The sequence below is a fragment of the Embiotoca jacksoni genome, unplaced genomic scaffold, assembly GCF_022577435.1.
Source record: "Embiotoca jacksoni isolate LCO1_2020_lvr unplaced genomic scaffold, fEmbJac1.0.p SCAF_10, whole genome shotgun sequence".
NCBI classification, from domain to species: Eukaryota; Metazoa; Chordata; class Actinopteri; family Embiotocidae; genus Embiotoca; species Embiotoca jacksoni.
Window position 1 is genome coordinate 11,963,698 of NW_027185230.1, and position 24,722 is coordinate 11,988,419.

Genomic DNA, 24,722 nt, shown 5'->3' on the forward strand with positions numbered 1-24,722 from the left:
GCTGCTGCTTTTCTTCCTCCGCCTCGTCCTCTTCAGTGATTATTGACCTGATTCAGTGAAATACTACGTCACAACCCAAGCTGATTGATGAGAACCAGAACCAGAAGATGATGTGGAACCTCTTGACATTTTTTTTTTTTTTTAAAGTGGCCTTAAAACAATCTTCAGAATAACAAATTATAAATTTTTTACTCTGTTGAAGTGAAAACGGAAATATAGTCAGAATTTTTACTTTCTCAGAGAAAATGTATGTAGAAATTGATCAATTAAAAATTTCAAAAGTCCAAATTTTTCATTGTTAAAGAACACGTTTTATGTTTTTCATCAGAATTTTGAGACAAAATTAAAAAACCCTGAAATGATTGACATTGTTTGACATTGACCTTGACAAAGTTTATACATTTTATATTCAAAAAGTGAAATTAAAGATGTCAAAATCTGAGATTCATTGTGATTTTCTTCCAGAAGAGATTGTGTTTTTTTCTTTGTTTATTATTCGCGGAAATGTATTTCTTAACATATATCTTATGTTTGCTTACCAGCAGTATTATTTCTTTCTTTCTTTCTTGTAGTCGTGACAAACTTTTATTATTTATTTATTTATTTATTTATTTATTTATTTATTTATTTATTTATTTATTTATGTGTTTATTTTTCTGCTGATAGAAATAATCCTTTAACCATGGACAGAGCCTAAATATGTATATATATATATATATATATATAGACATTTAGATAAATATATAAATACATACTTTTATATAAACAATCCTCCGCAGCTTCATTCTTCGACCACCATCCCGTGATGCAGCTCGCAGCTAACCGCGCATGCGCCGCGGCTGTCACGACTTCGGACGCCGCTGCGGCTGCTGCAGGTGCAAACATGGCGATGAAGGCGCTCAGAGGGATGGTGAACGGAGCCATGAGCGAGCTCTCCTCCGCCGTCAGCGGCAACCGACCGCCGGCCGCCGCTTCCGCCGCCGCCGCCGCCGCCACCTCCCGGGAGCATGTGATGGCCGTGAGCCGGGATTACATCTCCCAGCCCCGCCTGAGTGAGTCTTTCTTCCTCAGAGTCTTCTTCAGACATTAAAACATCCGGGACTCTTCTCTCCTGATAACTGATCACCTTCATCGATCCACCTGTCAGACGGCAGCTCCGTGCGCTGCTCCTCGCTCGTTTCTATTAAAAAAAAAAGAAAAAAAGAAATAGAAAATATGTGTTTTAGTTTGTCGGACTGAATATCTGTTGCTTCCGTCTTCTACCACAGTAAACTGAATTTCAGACACAAACACAGGATCAATGAAACTACTTTACTCAGCTCTGACCTACTCTCACTTTACTTTACTCTTTCTACTTTATTCTACTTTATATCGGTGGTGAAGGAAGCCCTTTAATCTTTTATTTCTGTAAATTAAGCAGTGCCTTGTTGTTTTGGTTTTGTGTCTCTTTGAAGTTGTTTTGTGTGTCTGTTGTTGTTTTGTGTCTGTTTGTAGTTGTTTGGCTTCCCTGTTGTTATTTTGTGTTTCTGTAGTTGTTTTATGTCTGTTTGTGGTTGTTTTGCATCTTTTTGCAGTTTCTCTTTGAACACTTGTTGTTTTGTTTCAGTTGTTTGTGTATTTAAACTTTTTTTTTAAACTCTTTGTTTTTTTTTTGTTTTTTTTTGTTTTTTTTACTGTCGGTCAAACCAAATCAGACTTTAACACATGCCAACGGCTTTGATATTTTCAAACAACAATAATGAAAATAGGTTTCATGCAACAACAACAACAAAAAAAAAGCTTCTTTTTTTTTTCCCCCCTTACATTTATTCTTCTTTTTTCAGCTTTTTTCGAGACAGACTAAGTTGAATATTTGGGTATTTTTCTGCGTCCTCAGCCTATAAAACTGTGTCTGGAGTCAACGGGCCGCTGGTGATCCTGGATCAGGTGAAGGTGAGGAAGACCCTCTTCTGTTCTTCGTAATATCTGTCGAGTCATGTCACCAAAGTTCAGACGTTCCGTGTCATGGTTTCATTATAAGTTACTTTACAACACAAGATTTTAATCAAATTACTTTACAAAAATTTAATTCGACCTACTATTGATACGTATGTGGTGTGAGCTCTTTTGGTCCTGATTTTATTCTGTAATTAAACAACACTTTCGATTTTTCTGTAGAGTTGATTATTAGTTTTAAGTTTTCCACGTTTTCATCCAGATGTACGGACGGTCACTGACGTTCGTTGTCCTCCACAGTTCCCGCGGTACGCAGAGATCGTCCACCTCACCCTGCCCGACGGTACCAAGAGGAGCGGTCAGGTCCTGGAGGTCACCGGTTCCAAAGCTGTGGTTCAGGTACTCTGAGGGGGACGGTAATGTAGAGATGGGACGGGAAGCTTTAAAAAAAAAAAAAAAAAAAAAAAATAATAAAAAAAAAAAAAAAAAAAAAAAAATATATATATATATATATATATATATATAGCAGAAAATCAGATTGTCTCTACATCCCCACATGAGACATAATATATGGCACTGAGATCATTGTTTGAACACCCTCCATTCACTTCAGTTTACCTCCACTGCGCCCTCTGCAGGTGTTTGAGGGGACCGCAGGTATCGACGCCAAGAAGACCAGCTGCGAGTTCACAGGAGACATCTTACGGACGCCCGTCTCCGAGGACATGCTGGGTACGACGCGCAGCTCAGATGTATCCTCTCAGTGCACAATGAGGCCATCTGAAGATCGACACAAAACTCTCTCTCTGTGTGTGTGTGTGTGTGTGTGTGTGTGTGTGTGTGTGTGTGTGTGTGTGTGTGTGTGCGTGTGTGTGCGCGCAGGCCGTGTGTTTAATGGATCTGGTAAACCCATCGATAGAGGACCGGCAGTCCTGGCTGAAGACTTCTTGGACATCATGGGTTTGTTTTTGAAGTCAAAACCTGCTCCCTCCCCTCCCCCCGAAATCTCCCTCATATATTTCTGACTCTGTGTGTGTGTGTGTGTGTGTGTGTGTGTCTGTCTGTCTGTCTGTGTCCTCAGGCCAGCCTATAAACCCTCAGTGTCGTATCTACCCCGAGGAGATGATCCAGACCGGCATATCAGCCATCGATGGCATGAACAGCATCGCCAGGGGCCAGAAGATTCCCATCTTCTCTGCTGCAGGGCTGCCACACAATGAGGTGCACACACACACACACACACACACACACACACTCACACACACACACACACACACACACACACACACACACACACACAGTCAGATTTATAGTATAACTGACATAATTCAAATAAAATCTGTAGAAATATTTCCACATTATTTCATGTCTTTCCGTTTGTTGAATTTGCCCAATATGGAAATTACAATTTTAATAATTCTACTTGACAAGTAGAAACCTCAGTAAAACACAATGTTTTAGTTATCACCTGTTTTTTTTTTTTTCCACATAGTAAAAAGTTGCTGTCATTTCAAATGATATGTTTCTGTATGTTGAGTTTTTTCTGATTTCGAGTTCCCCCCCCTCCAATAAGACACATTTAAAGGTGAAATTTGTTCATTTTAATTTGTTTATGTGTTCATCGGAGATCTTAAAATGGCCTCTGTTTAATCGCTGGTTGCCTGTTCATGTCTCTCCTGTTGTGTCTGATCTTCATTCAATTTAATGAATTCCATTATTACATTAAGTGCATCGCTTCCTTTTAATTAGTGGGATGTAATCAATATTAAAAGATCTTTGTCTGTCCTCCCTCCGGCCGTCAGATCGCAGCTCAGATCTGCCGGCAGGCCGGTTTGGTGAGGAAGTCCAAAGACGTGATGGACTACAGCGAGGACAACTTCGCCATCGTGTTTGCAGCCATGGGGGTGAGAACTTCAGAACATCCGTTAAAACCCAAACTCACTCAGACGTCCTCTGTGTTCCAGGTGTTTTTAATGCCCTCGCACAACATCTGGTTTTCATCCAGAGTTCATGGAACATGTAACTCTTCTTTTAACAAGCCTGGGAACAGCTAGCTTTTTTTTTTTTTTTTTCTCTTTGTCACTTGCTGACTTGAAAACCAAAAGTTCCTCAAAAAGATTTCATTTCCCCAAAAAACTATGACCAGGTACTTTCAAAGAGTTTTAGTGAAGTGGGATGACTCAGAGCTAACGAGCTTGCTAACTGCCTTCTAAAGAAAGAGACTTATTACATTTTGTATGCCATTAAAAGAGGTCGAATGACAGCGTGTCACATGTGCACTAATGTGATTTAAAGTCTCTCTTTTCTCCGCCTCCAGGTGAACATGGAGACCGCCAGGTTCTTTAAGTCGGACTTTGAGGAGAACGGATCCATGGACAACGTCTGTCTGTTCCTGAACCTGGCCAACGACCCCACGTACGAACTTTTACCGAAAGACCCCATTTAAACATAAACAGAACCCGAAACTGAAAGTTAAAGAAATCTCTGAGTTCGTGGTTGTCTTTGTAAAGTCGTGTACATGAAGTTAAACTTGTTTAGGTGAAGTTAAACATCTTTACGTGAAGTTAAACTCGTTCACGTGAGGTCAAACTTGTTTACGTGAGGTTAAAATCATTTACGTGAGGTTAAACATCTTTACGTGAAGTTAAACTGGTTTACTTGAAGTTAAACTGTTTTTACATGAAGGTAAACATCTTTGCGTGAGTTTATGCTTGTTTACGTGCAGTTAAACTCTTTTGCGTGAGGTCACGCTCCCTTTTTCATTGCAGGATTGAGCGAATCATCACGCCTCGTTTAGCTCTGACGTCGGCCGAGTATCTGGCCTATCAGTGTGAGAAGCACGTCCTGGTCATCCTCACCGATATGAGCTCCTACGCGGAGGCTCTTCGAGAGGTCGGTGGCAGTTTCAGCGCATTTCTTCTGAAATCGCTGCGGGGAAATTGGGAACGGGTTATGCATTTACTCTCCCGCTCAGGTGTCTGCAGCCAGAGAGGAGGTGCCTGGCCGCCGAGGGTTCCCCGGCTACATGTACACGGATTTGGCCACCATCTATGAGAGAGCCGGCCGTGTTGAAGGACGCAACGGCTCCATCACCCAGATCCCCATCCTCACCATGCCCAACGACGGTACACGCACCGCCACACACACACACACTGCAACACACACACACACACACACACACACACACGCGCGCGCCGTTGTGATGCCAACAGCTGCGGAACTGTTTTTACCGTCTGCTCTCGTGTCCCTCAGATATCACTCATCCTATTCCTGACCTGACTGGTTACATCACCGAGGGACAGATCTACGTGGACCGACAACTTCACAACAGACAGGTAATGAAGAGCAGCGTCATACACGAGTCAAAACCGTGTTGACGTCAAGTCTGCCCATAAAATGCTCAACTGTCGGTGCTATGATTCACAAATGTGGACTGGTGTCACGTGACCTGGACTGGAGTCATTTCAGTAAGACCCAAGTCCGACTCGAGTCTTGAATTTGACAGTTTGAACTTCTTAACTTGTTGGTCTGAACTTGGGACTTGACTGAGGGAGTACTTAAAGGTCTGGACTTGATATGTGATTTAAGACTAATTAGGCTTAACTTGATACTTTGTCCATCTTAACTTTGATCCTGATTTGGATCTTAATAATCTGTACTTGGGGCTCAAATCAGGTATGACCAGATGGTCTTGACTTGGTATTTGACTTGGGACTTGTTGGACTTGAATTGAGACCTGACATTAGACTTGTGGCGCTGGACTTGGGACCCGACTTTAGACTTGTTAGTCTTGTCTCAGGACTTGTTTATCTAGACTTTGGACTTGTTAATCTTGATTTGGGACTTGTGGATCTTATCTTGACCTGTAATTTATTAATCTTGACTAGGGACTTGTTGAATTTGGCTTGGGAATTGTTGATACTGACTTGGCACTTGTTAGTCTTGACTCAAGACTTGTTAGTCCTGATTTGTTGATTGTGACTTAAGACTTGTTAGCCCTGACATGATGATCTTGAGACTTGTTGAGCTTGACTTAAGACCTGCAGCTCTTTTCGTGACCTCGGACTTGTTGACCTTTACTTGAGACTTGTTAGTCTTGACTTGAGATTTGTTAAACCTGACCTGTTGATAATGACTTTTGGTAGCATGTGTTCTCTTGCAGTTTTTTTGGTGGCAAAAAAAAAATTGAAGAAACCGAAGCATTTCTCTGAGATTCTCTTCTTAAAATGAAATGCCCGTGTTGTTCATTTCCTCCCGAGTCGTTACGGGATCTGTGATTTGGGTTTTGTAGGACAAGAAACAGTTTCATGGTCTCATCCCGTCTTCTCTCCTTCCACCGTTTAGATCTATCCTCCCATCAACGTGCTGCCGTCTCTCTCTCGGCTGATGAAGTCCGCCATCGGGGAGGGAATGACCCGCAGAGACCACTCTGACGTCTCCAACCAGCTCGTGAGTACAAACCTGCTTCATGCTGCTCACACTGGACTTTTCCACGCCTCTCTGATGTGTGTGTGTGTGTGTGTGTGTGTGTGTGTGTGTTGGTGTGTAGTATGCCTGTTATGCCATAGGGAAGGACGTCCAGGCCATGAAGGCAGTGGTCGGAGAGGAGGCTCTGACGGCCGATGACCTGCTCTATCTGGAGTTCCTCACCAAGTTCGAAAAAAACTTCATCTCCCAAGGTGCAGTGTGGCAGTTACTTATAGTTACACCCGCTACACCGTAGACTATTTGTAGTTTCCAAGTCTGAAAAGTGAAGCCAATGCAGAAGTGCCCCAAATTGCAATACCACTGAGGGCCACTAGAGGCTGGCTCTAAAAAAAACAACCCCGGGCTCCAATAGACTCCCAGTTAAAAAGCATCAACTTCTCTCCTGAAATACAAAGTCAGTAAATAGATAAACCAGTGTAAAACCAGTGTAAAACTTGTCTTAAAACTGGTCTAAAACCAGTCCAAATCTAGTCTAAAACCAGTCTAAACCTGTACAGGAAATAGGAGAGATTTCCTCCAGCCTGAACTGGTGTCCATAAAGCAGCTGATTACCGAATAAAAACTCTGTCTATCTGATGCTGATTTCACCAACCTGGGTTTAGTTGTTTTTTTTAGTCTACCTCATCTGTAATTTCTGACACACATCAGACCCGCAGCTGTGGAAGAGGCCCCGCCTCCTCGCACAGTTCACCAATCCACCGCAGCGCAGAGCCCGACTCGCTCAAACCTGCTGGATTAATTCAGTAGTCGGCGATTGGGCCGAGTCTGACGGTTCAGGTCGGGAATTGCGAACTCGAGTGCTCGGAACGTTCACGAACGTGAAGTGATTTATCGACGATCTGCCGTCCGTTTGTTTGTGCGTCCAGGTGCCTACGAGAACAGGACCGTGTTCGAGACTCTGGACATCGGATGGCAGCTGATGAGGATCTTCCCCAAAGAGATGCTGAAGAGGATCCCTCAGAGCACCTTAGCCGAGTTTTACCCAAGAGATGCCAAACACTAACCAACCAAACACACAAACACACAAAAGCGCCGCTTCCATCCCGTTCAGTGAGATCTCGCTGCGTACGTACGTACAGTGTTGTGTTCGTGGTGATGCTGTAACACTCGTGACCTTCATGTGGCCTTGACGACGAGCCTTCCCAGACGGAGAGAAATGTACACAGGAGTTTGTGTTTACAGGGTGAATGTGAAGGAGTCTGTTGATTCCAGGTCTGTACGGGTGACGATGATGATGATGATGATGATGAGGATGTGCGATGCCTTTACTTAGCAAACAATGAGTCAGAGCCGCGGCTAATTCCTGGCGCCTGCATGATTGAGAGTCTTAAAGACGGGCCTGTGTTTTGCGTTTTACTTTGAAAAGCTTTTTCTTGCCGTACGACGTTGAGGCTGTGACAGACTGTCGTGTTCAGCCCTGAGGTACAACGCCTTGTTTGGAATAAGGTGACGTTTACGTTTTGACGCTTCTCGAGCCGGCAAAGTTTGTAAGGGAGGAGCCTGGAGATGAAATTATATTAACGATACGCACGAGGACACTGTGCGGTTCGAACATCCCGTCGTTCCTTTCGCTGCATCAGGATGTTTCTTTAGATTATCGCTATTGCTTATTTTCTTTGTTGGACTCTGCTCTTTTATTCTTGTGCCGAAAGCTTGCAGTGATGAATCTGCGTTTCATGTTCCCCGTGTGCGCGCGTCAGCTTCACATCAGCCTTGAAAAATTATGAATTATGTATTTCTATTTTGAAACGTGTGTGCGTATTGGGCTGGGTGTACAAACTGCATGCGTTATCGTTGAATGGTTTCCTGTCGGTGACTCGAGTATCACGTCATATCGAAATAAAAGCAGCTGTCTCATTATTTCTGATCAATTGTGATGTTTAATGACTCACACTGCCTGATGGTGTTGTTTTCTTTGATGCTATCCCATATGAACATTTATATATGCCTCCTGGGAAATCATACAAAATGTGATTTTCCTTGCAATGCAGACCTCGCCTGAGAATAATCACATTTTTTAAGTTTTCTTAAGTATCAAAGTAATTCATTGATGGGTGTCTGTAAAGTATTGTGTGCATTACAAAGAGGAACTGCTCATTGTTAATTCGGCATATTCCCAACGGTGCGAATTTGACAAAATAGTGACAAATAAGGGGGAGTGAAACAGGGCTCAGTGTAACTAACCGTATCCATGGCAACACACTTATAGTACGGTATATATATATAAATAAAAATTAAAAGTTGATTCACTTCATGATGATTGTGCCGGTTTAAAGATCTGACTGACAAATCTGGCAACGCGGGGCCCGACTTCCGGTTACGGGGAGGGCGGTAACAGGTGAAGCTGGCGTCCCGGAAGTCTCTGCGAAACCTTCAATGAAGAAGAAAGTCACCGTCAGTTCTGCAGTAAACAACAGAAAGATATCATAAAACTAAAAGGAGGGATAAATTGTTATCAAAAAAAGAGAAGTAACAGCTTGACTGACAGTGTTGCTGACGAACTTAGCTTCCACGTGTGTTAACAGATCGACCGGAAGTGGCGAGTTCCGTCACGAAAACAAACCCAACAAACAACCGACATGAACAACAACCAGCGCCGCGGGACATTGTGGATCTAGCCAGCTCCACGAGGGAAAAGAAAAAAAAAAAAAACGGACTTGGACGCGAAATAAGGTCCGTGAAAAACACTTTATGTCTGTCTTGTTTGTTAGCTCGTGTTGTTGCCGCTTGAACGTCCCGCCGCGGGTTATTGTTTGTGTCGTGCAGGCCGTGATGCATTCACGGACACATTACAAATGAACATAAACGTTCAGGTTTTTTTTGGGGATGTTTTTATTTTGTAAAGTCTTTACTGTTTTTAATTTGCTGAGCTATTTATTGTTGTTGTCTTTTTCTAATATTTATTAATTTGCTCTGAGTTTAGATTGTTGCTTATTTTAGGCCAGATTTTGACAGTACTTTTTATTTTTTTTTATTTTTGAGAGTTGTTTGTTTCGTGTTTGTTTGTTATTAATTTAAAAATATATATATATATATTTTTCCCCAGTGTGGGTTTGTGTTGTAAATTCAGTGACATTTCAAGGTTATTTTGGTTGGTGGGCAGGTGTAAACCCACTGGAGAGTTTGACCTCGAGCAATGCACGCTCGGAAGTCTTCTTCTGATTTGCTCGTTTTATATTTAATTAAATAGACTCTCTGCAGTTCCTTCATCCAACTCATCCGTTTAAGTCAGAAGACTCATGTTTCAAAGCTCTGAGGTGGTTTCGGAAATAACGTTGAAACTAGAAAATGTGCATCATTATTTGAGGTTAATTAAATAAGATGAGTTGATTCCATTAAACTCCCGTGTGATGTTTCACTGTGTTGGAGTAAAGAGGGCAGCGTTTCCCTCTGAAATCTAGAGTTAATTGGAAATATCAAATTACAGTGCCCGCATTAATTACAGCACTGAAGTAAAAGGATGTGCAGGTTGAAGCTGCAGTTACGCTGCAGTTCTGCGGACGACCACAGAGAGGCGCTGTTAGCCTGCGTGAGTTCACCAGCTCCGCCACTCTCTCGGTTTCATCCTCCCTCCAGTGATAAAAATCAGAGGTGGGTGAATTTCACTCCACATTCGGCCGACATGAATCACTGTTTCTCTAAAACAGCAGCAGGTCGTGCGTTGAAAGTTCAAACTTAAGTCTGGCTTTGCGGGAGTCTCCGAGACGAGCGGTTGAAGCTGCGTCCGAGGTCGTTTTTTTTACCTGGTTTCTCTCTGTGTTTGTGTTTTAAAAGTGTGTCTGAGCTGCAGGTCGAGCTGCGGGGCCTCGAGTCGGAGAGAAATATTCTCCTGAAGACAAACCAGAGTGCTTTTAACCCTGCAGTGATCTCATGAAGGCACGGGGACAGGATGAAAGTCGTCAGGGGTTCCCACGACTCAGGGAATTTCAGGGGATTTTAAAAACTCTTTTCCAGACAGGGAAAGTCGAGGAAATTGTATAATTTTTTAAAATTTTTTATGGCCAAATCCACACACTGTATATTAAAGTGGACGTAGCCTCCGGGTTCTGAAAAATGAGGCCGATGCGGAAGCGCCTTAAAATGAGATACCGCCGAGTGCCGGTAGAGGTCGGCTCTAAAAAGCCTCCATAGACTCCCATTCAACTTCTCTCATAAAATTTAAAGTCAATACATTTTTAAAGCTATCTCTATGCCGTTAGCTAGAGTCGCTCCTTCTTATTCGTTTTCTGGCGTTTCATCTGAAACTAATCCCGTCATTAATTAGAAAATAAACGTAAAAAAAAAAAAAAAAAAAAAAAAAAAAATCTGTGTTTTTGGGGGCGTGTCTGTTTGATTGACGGGTGTGTGGTGCTGTCGGGTTACGGCTATCGGTGGGCGGCGCGTAGTATCGTCGGGTTTCCAATCAGATCAGTCAGATCCACCGCCCCCCCCCTCCCCCCCGGCTCGCCCAAATACGGTCACATCCTGCTCCAAACCGCTCCGAACTAGCAAGATGGCGACGGCCAAGTTCCCGACTCTGGGCTTCGTAGCGGACGTTCACAAAACAACGGGCGACGTCGCATGCTGGTTGCCTCTTGGCATATTAGGAAATTTTGTTGCCGTGTTTTAAATTTGAGTTGCCATTTATCAAAATGTTATATTTTCCATGTACGTAGCTATAACTTTAGTTAGTTAGTTATTGTCAGCGTGTGTTTGGTAGCATTAGTGGACACCTGACAGAAATTTAAAATACAGCTTATTAGTCGCTTATTACCGCTACTGTTGGATAAATTCTTGGCCTCTGCCAGAATCAACCAGAGGGGCATTTGGCAGTCCGTTTTTAAGAGAAATGTGACCGTTTTTTTTTTTTTTTTTTTTTTTTTTTTTTTTTTGACCGCTCAGCAGTCTTGTTTTGTATCGGTTGTTGAATTTCAGCCTTTTAGTCAGTAGAAGTCAGGGAATTTGACATTTGACTGAGAGTGGGAAGCCTGTGTTGCGGAGGAGGGCTGAGCGGTTTTATTTTGCAGAAAGGATTTAAAAAAATTTTTTTTTATTCTCAATTATGAATATTTGAATAATCAAAGATGTGCGTCACAGGTCATAGATCGGACGTGGATCAAAAATTTTAAATGTTCACAAATAATAAACAAGGCTGCAATATTCAGTAAACAGGGGGCATCACTTTGTTTTATTTACATCGTTTTCCAGAGAGAGATCTGAAGGCCTTTTTCCACCGGTTCCGTCCCCGACGCGGCTGTCGGAGTGAATCGCCGTCATTAAAGCCGACGCTTTGTGTCCCACCGGCTGCGCCGCGGCTCCACTGAATATGGGCAGCGAGTCTATTTCTGACGGAAGCCGCTCGGAGTCCACGGCAAATCTTTAATTCGAGCAGATCGGCCGGGCAGGACGTTTTGAAAATTTCTCAGGAGTGGGAAAAAGTTTTTCAAAACGAAACACCCACGTCCAAACTCCCGGTCGTAAAAAAAACAAAACAAAACAAAAAAACGTTACTACTTCGCCGTCTACCCCACAAGAACCGCAACACGGACGAAAAAGAAACCCCGTTTGACAACGTTTACCTGCGGCAGAAGCACAGAAATCAAGGAAACGTGACCAAATCAGAAAGGAAGATAAAACAGACAAAACTAAAACACGCCGCCGGTGGAATGTGAAGCGGCGCAGAGGACGGACGGAACGGACACGTCTTCAGTGGAATATGCGCGTTAGGCCTGAGGGTCCGATTGACAGGCCTGTAGTGCAGTCAGATGTCCACTATAGGTGGGCGGGGCTTCGCTTTTCAGACCCCGAAGCTGCGAAAAAAGAATTTATATCCAGTCCGTGATGAATTACTAACAGCAGAAGCCAACGTACTTCCACGTATTGTATTACTTATCCGTATCGCAGCATTTTATTTTGTAATTTCTATCCATCCAAATCTCCTCTTTCTCCTCCTGTTCTTCCTCCTCCTCTTCCTCCTCTCCTCTCTCCTTCCTGCCGCCGTTGACAGGAATGTGAATGGACGAGTGCGAGGCTGTGATGCTGATGGATGGTGGCAGGTATGTGGCATCTCTGTCTCTCTACACTGCTCTGATTGCTCACAGTGACTGGTCCTCTGCCACCCTGTCACTGTGTGTGTGTGTGTGTGTGTGTGTGTGTGTGTGTGTGTCTGTGTGTGTGTGTGTGTGTGTGTGGACAGACACACTGCTGGGAGTTGTCTCGTGTTTCTTGCAGCAGCCAGTCGGTGTTAAAAGGTTTGTCGTCGCTGCTGGCGTCTCAAACTTTCTCTGTTCCCCGTGGCGCCCCCTGGTGGTGGAGCATTTGTGAAACCTCTCCAGTGTCCGTGGAAACTTCAAATCCGTCTCCCCCCCCCCCCCCCCCAGTACGTTGTATTACCAGCTAGGGGGGAAGTAGCAATCATAACAGGAGTGAAGTCGAAGAAGGAGGTCGGGGCGGAACGATGAGTTGATAAAACATCGCTTGTAAATCGCTTCCCGTTTCTCACTGACGGTCAACGTTGTTTCTTTGAGCGATGGCCGCTCGTAGCTTCTGGTATGTAACCACGACGACAAAGGTCCCCAAACCTCGGTGAAGTATTTGTTTTGAACGTAACGACGATCTTTACCTGAACTTAACCAACCTAAAGTTTTACCGCGGCAGCGTCAGGTCATTAAAGTCCTTTTGTCTTTAAAAAAAAAAAAAAAAAGTCATTTATCTCCTGCTGCCGGTACGCTCCCATTGGTCGCCTGCGGGACTTACCGTGAGAAGACTTGTTGGGGAAAAAAAATGGCTTCCTCGGTCAGTTCGTTTGATGGTGTCTCTGCTGAAGGTCGGGAACATCGAGCAGCCGGGCCGCCCCTGCTCTCTGTCACGAGTGCATCGTTTATTCTTGTTTATTTCTGTGTGCGTGTGCGCGTGCATGCCGACATTACATGAGCGTATTTTTCTGACTGCATTCGTATTAATTTTGTGTCATAGAGGGTCAGAAAACCTTTTAATTAGACTCAAACTAGGACCCTCTCATCCAGTTTGTAATTCACTATCACTCTTAATTATCTGTGGCATTATCATTGCAGTGTGTGTGTGTGTGTGTGTGTGTGTGTGTGTGTGTGTGTGTGTGTGTTGTGTGTCAATAAGGCAGTCTAAAGGGTAGATAAACACACGCTTCCTGCACAGGAGTAGAATTATTCATGAGCTGTCACTACGCATTCCCGACCACACAACACACACATAATTGAAATAACGATGTTAAAATAGTCATGCATGCTCACACACACGCACACACACACACACACACGCACACAGATGATAGTATGACAGCAGTGAAGATGGCTGATTACTTTGCTCTGCTTGTACAAACGTAATAAACAACTTCGTGCGTAACAGAACAGCTGCCAGTTTATGTCTGAAACCAAAATACTTATTGAATTTTTATCATTTTAATATAAACTAACGTTACATCATTTTTGCGTTTACGAACGCTTCATATCCAGGTCAGTTCACGCACCTGCGATTAGTCTATAAAGTTTTTTTCAGGATTTTCAAGCACCTGGAGGCTTCAAAGTGGCCGTATTTGGACACTATGGCCCGCCCACCTATATCGGAAAACCTGACTGCACCACAGGCCTGTCAATCAAACAGGCCACGCCTCCAAACATAGCTGTGTTTGAGTCCTATCTAATCTATCTAATGAATGCTGGAATTGTTTTCACCCATGATGACTCGTGGAAAACATTTCTTTCAGGAGACAAGTTGATGCTTTTTGAAAGGGGGTCTATTGGAGCCAGAGTATTTTAGTTTTTTTTTTTTTAGAGCCAGCCCCTAGCGGCCCTCAGTGGTATTGCACTTTAAGGCACTTCTGTGTCGGCTTCGCTTTTCAGACCCGGAGACCACGAACATTTTTATATACAGTCTGCGGCCACTTCTAAAGCACACCAGATTGTCGTTATTCACACGACCACTAGAGGGCGCTTCATTTTATGATGGTACTGCCAGTCGATTTTTGGAGGAGGGCAGTCTCGTTAGCGTGTGATTACCAATCGGAATCACTGTTTGATACTTTTGGAGATTTTTTTTGCTGCCAGCCCCTAGTGGCCCTCTGTGGTATTGCAGTTTAAGGCTCTTGGATTATTGTCATGCCAAACATCATCTTCAATATTTATTTTTCGGTCTTTTTGTTTTTTTAACCAACATAAAGATTCAGTTTGAGTAAAAACACATCCGACACAAAACCCGAGCGTTCGTCATTAAGTTTTCAGAGCGTCTCGGCGAGACTGAGTCACGCGGCGCTTTCTGTCGGAGCGACGCATTTAATGTAACGACCATGTGTAGGTTTTTTTTTTTTTTTTTTTTTTATTCCCAGAGGTCGCGCTGTGGAAGCAGTGCATTAACAAGTTGTTCACCGCGGGCCTGGTAATCACATGCGAGACAGCTGTGAGGGTCTGTGAATGCGTGCCAGTTGTTCAACCACATTTAGAGACCGAAAGGTTTAATTAAAGTCCACCGTATGCACTAACAGGAGGACAGCCGAGTGTCTGCGATGAGTTCACTGTCGGCTGGTTGTTTGCAGCGTCGTTGGGACTTGAGGCGGAATTTTACCAACCTGCGCTCAGCTTTTATCTTTTTCTCTTCACATGTCGGAACATTTGTTCCCCAGAGTGATCTCGACTGTCATTTCCTCACAGGACGAATGTAATTTCTGACGTGTGAATGTGTGTGAATGTGTGTGAATGTGTGTGAATGTGTGTGAATGTGTGTGAGTGTGTGTGTGTGTGTGTGTCTGTCTGTCTGTCTGTCTTTGTGGCCTTAGACTGAACCCCGAGGGACGAGCTGCAGCGTTTCTGTGGGGAGGATTCTCATAAGCTGTGAAAAGGCTCAGTAGGCAGGTGATCTTTGGAATAAAGAGGAGAGGAGACACGCAGAGGGAAGTGGGGAGGAAACGAGGAGAGGAAACACGGAACAGAACATGAAGTTAGTACATGAGGGAGGTGGTGAAGAAAAGGAAGGAAGGAAGGAAGGGAGGGAAAAAAGGGAGGGAGGAAGGAAGGAAAGAAGGAAAGGAGGGAGGAAGGGAGGGAGAAGTGAGACCAAAACAGTGAAGAGGAGAGGAAACAAGTACATGAAACAAGTAAATATACCAGGATGTTACTAGGAGATAAGATGAAGGAGAGAAGCATGAAAGGAGGGCAGTTAGAACAGGAAGAAAAAAAAAAAGTAAACAGTAAAGAGGAGAGGAAAAGGGGAGACGGGGTGATTTCCAGTAGAGTTGACTCTGCCCCCCCCCTCCCCCCCACCACCACCCCTTCTCCTCCCTCTCCCCTCCCATGTCTCCGCCAATCTGCTCGCTCCTGTTAGTTTTGTTCTCCTAACAAGCCCTTATTTGCGGCTGCCGTCCCCGCGGACAAGGAGCCGGCTCTCATGTTTGAATAATGGCAGAATGAGGATGGGTAATAACCTCCCACAGACCCGGCTGGACCGCTTTTTTTAAATTTATTTTTTATTTATTTTTGAATTTCCAATTTTTTTTCTTTCGCATGCATGTGTGCTCAGGCTCGCTTCCTCGTGCACCCTCCTCTTCTTCCTCCTCTTCCTCCTCTCCCTTCCCGACGCGGGCCCCCGCGACTGTCGAAAAGGATGCGACTCGTACGCGCCCGGCGCCGACGCTTCCTCTCACACATGCCGACACTCCCAATAAATCCACGAGGCAGAAAACACAGCAGATTGAGAGTTCAAATGGATTCATCCAGCGTGTGACAGATACTGGAAATGGATTTCAGTGCCTGTCAAAACAAACGATGCTTTTCTGCTCGAGGCTCACGGAGAGACAGCCGGAGGGGTTGGATGGGGGGTGGGGGGTGGGGGGGGTGGGGAGAGGGGGAATTGGAGTTTTGGAGATTGGAGATAGATGGAGGATAACGCTGAGCCGCCGCCGCCTAAACTTCGACTGGCCTTCTCGGGTGTGTGTGCGTAGCAGTTCACGCACGGACCGACATGCCTTTCGTTTATCGGCAAACACACTTATACTTATTTACCCGGCAGCTTCGTGGCCTTTTTTAACTTTTTTTTTTTTTCTTTCTCACGTACCAGCTGCTGTAACCGGATCCAGCGGCGTGCGACTAAATACTGCACAGACCACGGAGTGTGACCTCTGCAGCCTGATATCAGCTCTGTGTGTGTGTGTGTGTGTGTGTGTGTGTGTGTGTGTGTCCGTCCGTGTGTGTCCGCGCTGCACCGCAGGCTGCTGCGGCGCTCGTACGTCCAGCAGGGGGCACTGTTGTTCCTGTCAGCAGAGAGACGCGCTGTAAAAACAAAAAAACAAAACAAAAACAAAATACAGCTGCTGAGGTTTCTGTGCTCTTTATTTTGGAGATGAAGACGTGTCGAGAGGCGTGACAGTCGAGCAGAAACCGCTTTTGTCATGACTCGGGACTCGGCTTCAGACTGGCTGGTCATGACTCGGGACTTAATTTAAGTCTCGTTGGTTATGACTCGAGACTTGACTTCAGACTGGCTGGTCATGACTCGGGACTTAATTTAAGTCTCGTTGGTTATGACTCGAGACTTGACTTCAGACTGGCTGGTCATGACTCAGGACTTGATTTGACACTCGTTGGTCATGCCACGGGACTCGACCTGAGACTGGTTGTTCATGACTCAGCACTTGATTTGAAACTCGTCGACTCCGGTCCTGCTTTGAGCCTCGTTGACCCGGGACTCGATCACTTCCCGTGTTTTTTTTGTTTTTTTTTAATCTGAGGTCAGCGTTTCTCGACGGGAATAACGTCTGCAACCACGGTAACCGTTACACAAAGACGGCGACAGCAGTCGCCTCTAAATGTCCAGAAGATTAACAACACGAACACCTGCACAAACGGACAGCAGCGACAGAAACTGGACTCGAATGTCTTTTTGGTTTGTCGACTCTCCTCGTTCAGGACCTCGACGGGTCCTGAGCCTCCTGAAAGCGTTCGGCTGCGCTCCGACTTCCTGAAGTGTTTGTTTGTTTTTCAGCTGTCGCCTTCAAGGTGACCAAACTGTGAATAAAACATAGACGGAGAACACTCGCTGTCAAAAGCCCGCGCCGGCTCACACCAGCAGAGAGCTAAAAGGTCTTTATCAGCGTGTGTGTGTGTGTGTGTGTGTGTAGTTCCAGTTGGATTCATATATATATTTGTGTGTGTGTGTGTGTGTGTGTGTTGGGCTGTATCTGTGTTAATGCCTCATTGGACAAGCAGCAAACTTGCAGCAAGATTGTGATGCGTTGATGTGTTGGCGTGCGTGCGCGCGTGTGTGCGTGCGCGCGTGTGTGTGTGTGTGCGTGTGTGTGTGTGTGTGTGTGCGCGTGCACGGCTCGGCATCGGGGGCTGCAGACCCGTGATTGATGCTGGCAGGTGTTGCTGCCCTCACACACACACTGACATCTCATTCCCATCCGAGTCATTCAAAAGCGGCGTCGGCGGGATCCGCGGGAAGCCGGCGGATCACAGGCTGAATGCTAAAGAAGAAGATGGCTGCCGTTCTCCGCCCGCACTCAGATCACTCACACACGCACACGCACGCACACACACACACACACACACACACACACACACACACACACACACACACACACACACCGATGTAACAAGCGAGGGATCAGAGCCGACACGTCCTCACCGCGGTCGCCGAAGAGCCGAGATAAAGGAAGGGCCGTGACAACACAAAAAAGTCGGCGTGGGCAAACACGAGAGTTAAAAGGAGGAGCCGAGAGGATGAAGGGGAGAAAAGACGAAGAAGACGAAGAAGAAGACGACGAAAAAAAAAAAAGGTTGACAAAGTGTGTTGAGAACTTGTTTCTTTACAGAAAAACCAACTCCCTTTGCAGTTGAGAAAGTCACCGGGGGGTGGAGGGCAGGGGGGGGGGGGGTGTTTCAAATTCGTCCCGCCGTTATAGATGAATAAGAACTCACTAATAATGATAACAACTTTTATCTTTACGAGGATCTACGTTTAACTTCTTTGGGGATAACCCCCTCCCCCCCCCAACAGATGTTCACAGTGAGTCTACCTCGTAGTCCAGATGTGGAGCGGCTCGCTGTTTGAAATTCCCGTTTCGTCTAAACTCTAAAAGTTGTATCTTCGGGGTGTTGGCGCCGACGAGTTCTCCGTCGTTTTAAATTACGCCGGTGATTCCGCCATTTTAGAAAAAAAACAAACAATTTGTTTGCGTCTTGTTTCCTGGAAAGAGAGAAAGAGAGAGAGGGGAAAAGGAAAAGAAAAAAAAAAAAACGTCCTCGCTCACGGCCTTCATCGACTCCCGATGCGCCGCTCGTACGCCTGGACGAACGCGTTGATGGATGGGCCCGACGGTCTATCTATAGGAGAGCCGAGAAGGCCAAAAGCCGTGTAATTGCGGTCCAATTAACAGCGACAGAATGACTAATGTCGACCTCCTCCCCATTTTCCTCCTTCCTCTCCTTCCTCTTCCGTCACCCTCTCGCAACACCTCTGGAAATGTTCTCCACCCCCGCCTCTCCTCTCCGCGTGGATGCGTTTCCCCCTGACCTCATCTTCTACTTCACACTGATGAGAGGCAGAAGGCCAGAGCTGCTGAATTAGCTGCGTGTGTGTGTGTGTGTGTGTGTGTGTGTGTGTGTGTGTGTGTGTGTGTGCGTTTTTTCGCTGGCTCCGTCGCAGTCCTGCTGATTGAGCTGTTTTCTTGTCGTAATATGCAGATGCTGGTCATATGCTGGTGTTTTAGAGTGTGTTCCTCTCTAATGATTACACAGCGGACGGGTCAGAGAGTGGGAGCTGCGATGCTTCTTTTTTTGGGGGGATTTAAAAAAAAAAAAATTTCATCCTGTCTTTTTCTTTTTCTTTTGTTTGTTGCTGCGTCCATCACTAACGCAACGACTCATACCAGCCAATGAGAGTTCGATGGCGGCGGCGCGTCCGTCAATCGCTTCAAAAATGAGCATTTCCCAGCATGCCTTCCTCCCTTTGTAACTTTTGAAAACGGAGCAAGTAAATGAAATCGGTGTTTCCGATGGGTAGAAATGACATTGATTTGGAATAAAACGGGGATTTTTGGTACGTTTCAAGAAAGGTAGATAAAGATAACTTTAACTTTAAAAAAAAGTATCAATAACCTGGATATTAAGGTAAAAAGTATCAATAACGTAAATAAAATGACTTAAAACCATCAACGCACAAGGTGAGAAGGTTTTATATGTACGTGTTACAAATGACTTGAGATTTAGGGGCAATGTAAAGTGGATAGGAAGGAAACAACACTTGAATATTAACCTAAAAGAAGTGACAATAACCTGGATATTAACGTACAAAGTGTCAATAGCCTGGATATTAACTTTAAACAGTGTCATAACCAGGATATTAACTTTAAAAAAGTATCAATAACCTGGATATTAATTTTTTTTTAAATGTCAATAACCTGAAAATTAACATAAAATGTATGAATAATCTGGATGTTTTATGTTAAAAAAAAGTATCAATTACCGAGATATTAGAGTAAAAACGTATCAATGACCTGGAAATTATTGTTAAAAAGTATCAATAACTTGGATATTAACCTATAAAACTATCGATAACTTAGATGTTACCGTACAAAAACATCACTAACATTCAAAGTATCAATAACTTGGATATTGACGTAAAGAAATGTCTCCCATTTCATTTCCTGGACGGATATTCCCAGTTCGAAGGGTGTATCCCCCCCCCCCCTCGGATGTCATCACCTTTCGCTCGTCCCAGTCGCTCTCGAACGCACCACAAGTTGCCGAAGAGATCTTTTTTTTGTTGTTGTTGTTGTTGTTGTTGTTACTTTTAAAAGACAGCCGTTTTAAAATGTAGCGACCATTCAAACCCGGAGACGTTCGCGGCCCCCCCAACGTTTTTTTTTTGACGAGCTCCGAGCGCGAGTCGCCTCCGCGTCGTTTATCGAGAAACACTTTTCGCCTCCACATGCGACGCGGCTCCGAACAGCTCCTCGCCGGTGTTTCGCTTTGTTGTTCCGCTTGAAAACCTCCCTCGGAGCTCCGTCTCCTTTTTCACCCTCGCGGTGCCGAGGCGCATCCCTCGTTTTGTCCACCCGTGTGACGCCTGATAAAAAAAAAAAAAAAAAAAAAATACACAAAAAAAAATGGGACGAAAAGAGAAGTAACTCCGTTATGTGGCAGCGTGTGTGTGTGTGTGTGTGTGTGTGTGTGTGTGTGTGTGTGTGTGACATTCATTTCATGTGTGCGTGTGTTTGCCGTCACGACAGCTGGCAGGAAACAGCAGAGATGACAGTACGTGGGCTGCGGAACGGTTGAAACACTAATGATGCCTTCACCTCTCGCTAACTCCTACTTTTACTCGCTGGAAAAAAAAAAAAAAAAAAAAAAAAAAAAAAAAAGCCGCATGTGTTGTTTTTTTTTTTTTAATCAGAGGAGGAAGACCGATATCTGACGCTCTTCACCTCCTCTCCCTCTCCTCTTCGCCTCCTCTTCGCTCCTCACCGACTGCCGTGGCGGCCGAAGCTGCGGCTGCGGAGTCCCGACGTTCGCGCCACAAACGCGACGACGTCGGCGATCCACAGCGAGGCTTCGCGGGAGGTTATTAACATGTAACTAACGGCTTTGTTACGCGGAACCTGCTGCGTGTGTGTTAATTAAAGATAGTAGAAACCATTATTAATTATACAGCAACCCAGAGATCTGATTGGTCAACTGTACATTTGGAAACAGCTTAAAAGGAACTAGGAACTATCACTCCACCTTCTCAATGGGACTATATAATTGGACATGGTGCTAAAATCTTAAAATTAAAATTAGTTTAGTGTTTCTGTGCGCGGCGTTTATTCGGTTTGAGAAACCGTCGCCAGCACGCAATCAAACGGACCGGAGATCGTCGCTAGGGTGGTTGCTAAGGGTCGGCCTTACTTCCTGGGAGCGGTAAACGTCGCGCTACACGTACGCGTCGACCGCCGCCGCCGATGGTTTTTCCAGTTCTTCGTCGCACACCCCCGTGTGTTGCCACGGAAACGGAGATCGCACGGACCAAAAGTCGTATATTTTGCGAGGGAACCGCCCCGCGGTGTGATTACGTTCGGATGACATATCTTAATTCAGTCGGTAACTCGTATCATCGCGACGTTGCACCAGAGGGTGTGTTTTTAACGTCTTCTGTCTTGCCGATAACGACGTCCAAGCGCGCCCTCGAGTGTAACATCGCTTAATTATAACCAGTTAACTCGTCCATTCAAAGATAACGTGGTTAGCTCAACTTACATTTTTTTTTTTTAATAACGTATTTCAGACTTGAGGAAGAATCAATTAAATGGAACTTGCAGACATATTAAAGAGTTTTATCTTCCCGGGTTCTTTCTGCAGCGGCTGCAAGCTCCAGATGTCGACGTGTTACAGCGGCGAGTTTTCGCCTCCTGATTAAAGACTTTCGATAAACGCCGTCGCAAACAAATGTGAGACACATCATCATCACCGTCATCATCTTCCTCATTGTCATCATCATCATCATCATCATCCTCGTCGTCGTCACTTAGCATGCCAGTGGAACAGGAGTCCCACGTAACGGGACGCAGAGTGAGTGCCTGTTGGATCCGGACGGCGTCGCACGTGTCTTGAGAACATTTCAATTCTAAAAAGGTGAAATGGGCGACGGCAAATGTTACGCCGCTGTCTTGAAAATAATAATAATAACAACAACAACAACAACAACAACAAAAATCAAGCCTTCAGCTTCCTGGAAAGATCAGCAGAACCTCTTCATGTGGATTCTTTCGGCTCTGAACTGCTGCACATTATAGCATCGGTAATTGAAGTGATGTTGAAGCTGCGCCCCCCCCCCCGACTTCCCCGCCTCCTCCCCACCCGGTCCCTCAGCAAGGTGGCAGCGCACTCTGTGCTGTGAAGTGAAAGGGACTCAGCATGACTCATTTTCTACCACATCAAACAAACCAGAGACTTTTTATTTTGTCTTTCTGAGAAATCCTGTCGTCGCCAAAACGCTTTCTTCTATTTCCTGTTTAATCAGCGGCGAGTCAAGTGAACTTCCTGGGAGAGGGGGGAGGTGGGAGGATGGGGATGTGGGGGGGGGTAATTTGCTGCTAAAAAAATTCAGAGTGGAGCGTCCAGGAAAAGCGACTTCCAGCAAGGTGTGACGGCTGCAGGTTGAGCTGCGCTGCTTCTAAACTGCCTCGGTTTGTTTGTTTGTTTGTTTGTTTGTGTGTTTGTGTGTTTGCATGTCTCTCGGCTCGCTTCGTGTTTTTAATCCTCCGTTGCTGCTGCTGCAGACGTGGAGGTGAAACAAGGAGACTGCGTGACGTTCATGTCTGTGGCCACACAAGTCAGCATCACCGCTGGGTCGCTCGCCATTACTGCACCGCTCCTCTGTGTGTGTGTGTGTGTGTGTGTGTGTGTGTGTGTGTGTGTGTGTGTGTGTGTGTATTTGTATTTGTATTTGTATTTGGTGCTTTTCTGGATTAGAGCCCGGTCTCTGATTTTAAACTGCCGCGGCAACTGAACACACGGCGTCACACCACATCACCACGTCGACGCCGCCACCATCCGCACCAATTCCCCCCCGCCTAACCCCCACCCCCACATCCACCTCACACACACACACACACACACACACACACACACACACACACACACACACACACGTACGTAGATCTTACTTTCACGTGGATTTACTTCTAGTCGTGTTTTTGTCGTGAGAAGAAAGACGAACCCGGAGTACATTCTAGTTTGCGAAGCTGAGATTTCAAATTTTGAAAGGAGGCGATGGTGTTGTCCACGGCGACGGCTTCCTTACGAAGAGATGGGGGTGGATAAACTGGCTCCATTTAAAACAGGTTCCCCAGTGCGTTTCCCTCTTAATGAGGTGTTAAAAAACCCCGGGCCTAACGGGATTAACTCTGATCTCTTTTTTTTTTTTTTTTTTTTTTTCTTGGGCATACTTCGGTGCGCATCGGTTGAACGAGGTGGACCGTCTTTAAAGCTCCTCCTCTCATGACACTCATGTTTTCCTTCCTCCTCTCATCTTCCTCGGCCTAATCTCTGCAGGATTCGACAGCTAATCCAGAAACGACGTGACGCCGCAGGTGCAGAGTTCAAAACTCAAGTTCTTCCAAGATAAAACTTCCCATGTGATGGGAGAAACATTTTTTCCAGAGCAGGAAGGCTTTATCGGTAACACAGGAAGTAGGACGACAGGCTCACTGTGAGAAACGAAAGACCTATTTTTTATTTATGTGGAGTATTTATTTCAGGAGAACCCCAGCACCACAGATTGTATATAGAAGTGGATGTAGCTTCTGGGTCTCGAAAAATGAGGCCGATGTGGAAGTAAAGCTGCGATACCACCGAGTGCCACTAGAGGTCGGCTCCAAAAAGCCTCCGTGGACTCCCATTCAACTTCTCTAATGAAATTCGAAGACGGTTATTTTGGTGTTGTTCGCTAAAGTCGCTCCTTCTTATTCGTTTTCTGGCGGTCCGTCTGAAAATAATCCCGTCATTAATTATAGAATAAGCTTCAAAAAGACATGTTTTGTGTGTGTGTGTGTGTGTGTGGGGGGGGGGGGGGGTCTGTCTGTTTGATTGACAGGCCTGTTGTGCAGTCAGGCTACATCTATCGGTGGGCGGAACGTAGTGTCGTCGGGTTTCCAATCGGATCGAGTCCGACCCACCAGAGCTAGCTCCTCCCCCATGTCGTCCAAATACGGTCACTTCCTGCTCCAAACCCGCTCCGAACTAGCAAAGATGGCGACGGGCAAAACCCGAACTCGAGGCTTCATAACGGCCGTTCACGAACCAATGGGTGATGTCATCACTTGCGGAAAACACGGAACGGCAGAAGCCACACAGGAAGAAACATTTCTTTGATTATTTATTTTACAAAAAGTAACAAAAAAAAAAGATTAAGTCTACATGAAATTTTTTTTTCCAAGTGCCCACAAGTGTTAACAATATTGTGTAAAAAAAAAAAAAGGGGGGTCAGGGCTCCAGCTGCTGTCCATATTGAAGTATTTCCAGGTTTCCCGTCTCTACAAACCTGTCTGTTCTCCGTCCTCCGACTGTTGGCCTCAGCTGATTCCATCAAGGCTTCTTGGTGTTGCTTTTTTTTTAATTTATTTTTTTATACCGTCTGGATCTGACGCTTTATTTTTGGACACATTTTAAATAGAGTAGAATAAAAAAATTCAAGTCAAATATCACTGCTTTATTTTGTTCAAGGACTATTGACGGTAATTTCTATTTTTACAGTTTCTGGCTGATGCACTTTATATCGCCCTTTCGACGCAAGAATAGTTCACCAGAAGCAGT

General features: G+C 45.0%; 2 protein-coding genes across 2 annotated transcripts in view; both read left to right on the forward strand.

Moving 5' to 3' along the window:
• LOC138208883 (RNA/RNP complex-1-interacting phosphatase-like) overlaps positions 1-505 on the forward strand; it is a 5,814-nt gene extending 5,309 nt beyond the window's left edge. The window contains exon 9 of the mRNA XM_069167094.1: positions 1-505. This exon is cut by the window's left edge and continues 729 nt beyond it. The gene's annotated coding sequence lies outside the window, so the exon portion shown is untranslated.
• A 326-nt stretch (positions 506-831) lies between these two features.
• On the forward strand, positions 832-8,283 carry atp6v1b2 (ATPase H+ transporting V1 subunit B2). The gene is made up of 14 exons (XM_069167061.1): positions 832-1,052; positions 1,877-1,932; positions 2,236-2,334; positions 2,574-2,667; positions 2,818-2,895; positions 3,017-3,156; positions 3,738-3,839; positions 4,253-4,350; positions 4,704-4,827; positions 4,910-5,060; positions 5,188-5,270; positions 6,280-6,384; positions 6,485-6,614; positions 7,290-8,283. Exons 1-14 carry the CDS (start codon positions 884-886, stop codon positions 7,424-7,426), a joined length of 1,566 nt encoding a protein of 521 aa, XP_069023162.1. The 5' UTR covers positions 832-883; the 3' UTR covers positions 7,427-8,283.
• Positions 8,284-24,722: the final 16,439 nt, after the last annotated feature.

What these genes read in the sequence shown, in the direction of transcription:
- atp6v1b2 (XM_069167061.1), top strand. Translation starts at nt 884, where the DNA reads ATGGCGATGAAGGCGCTCAGAGGGATGGTGAACGGAGCCATGAGCGAG. An exon ending in TGATCCTGGATCAGGTGAAG is followed by an intron (nt 1,933 to 2,235) that starts GTGAGGAAGACC and finishes TGTCCTCCACAG; the next exon opens with TTCCCGCGGTACGCAGAGAT. An exon ending in TCGTGTTTGCAGCCATGGGG is followed by an intron (nt 3,840 to 4,252) that starts GTGAGAACTTCA and finishes CTCCGCCTCCAG; the next exon opens with GTGAACATGGAGACCGCCAG.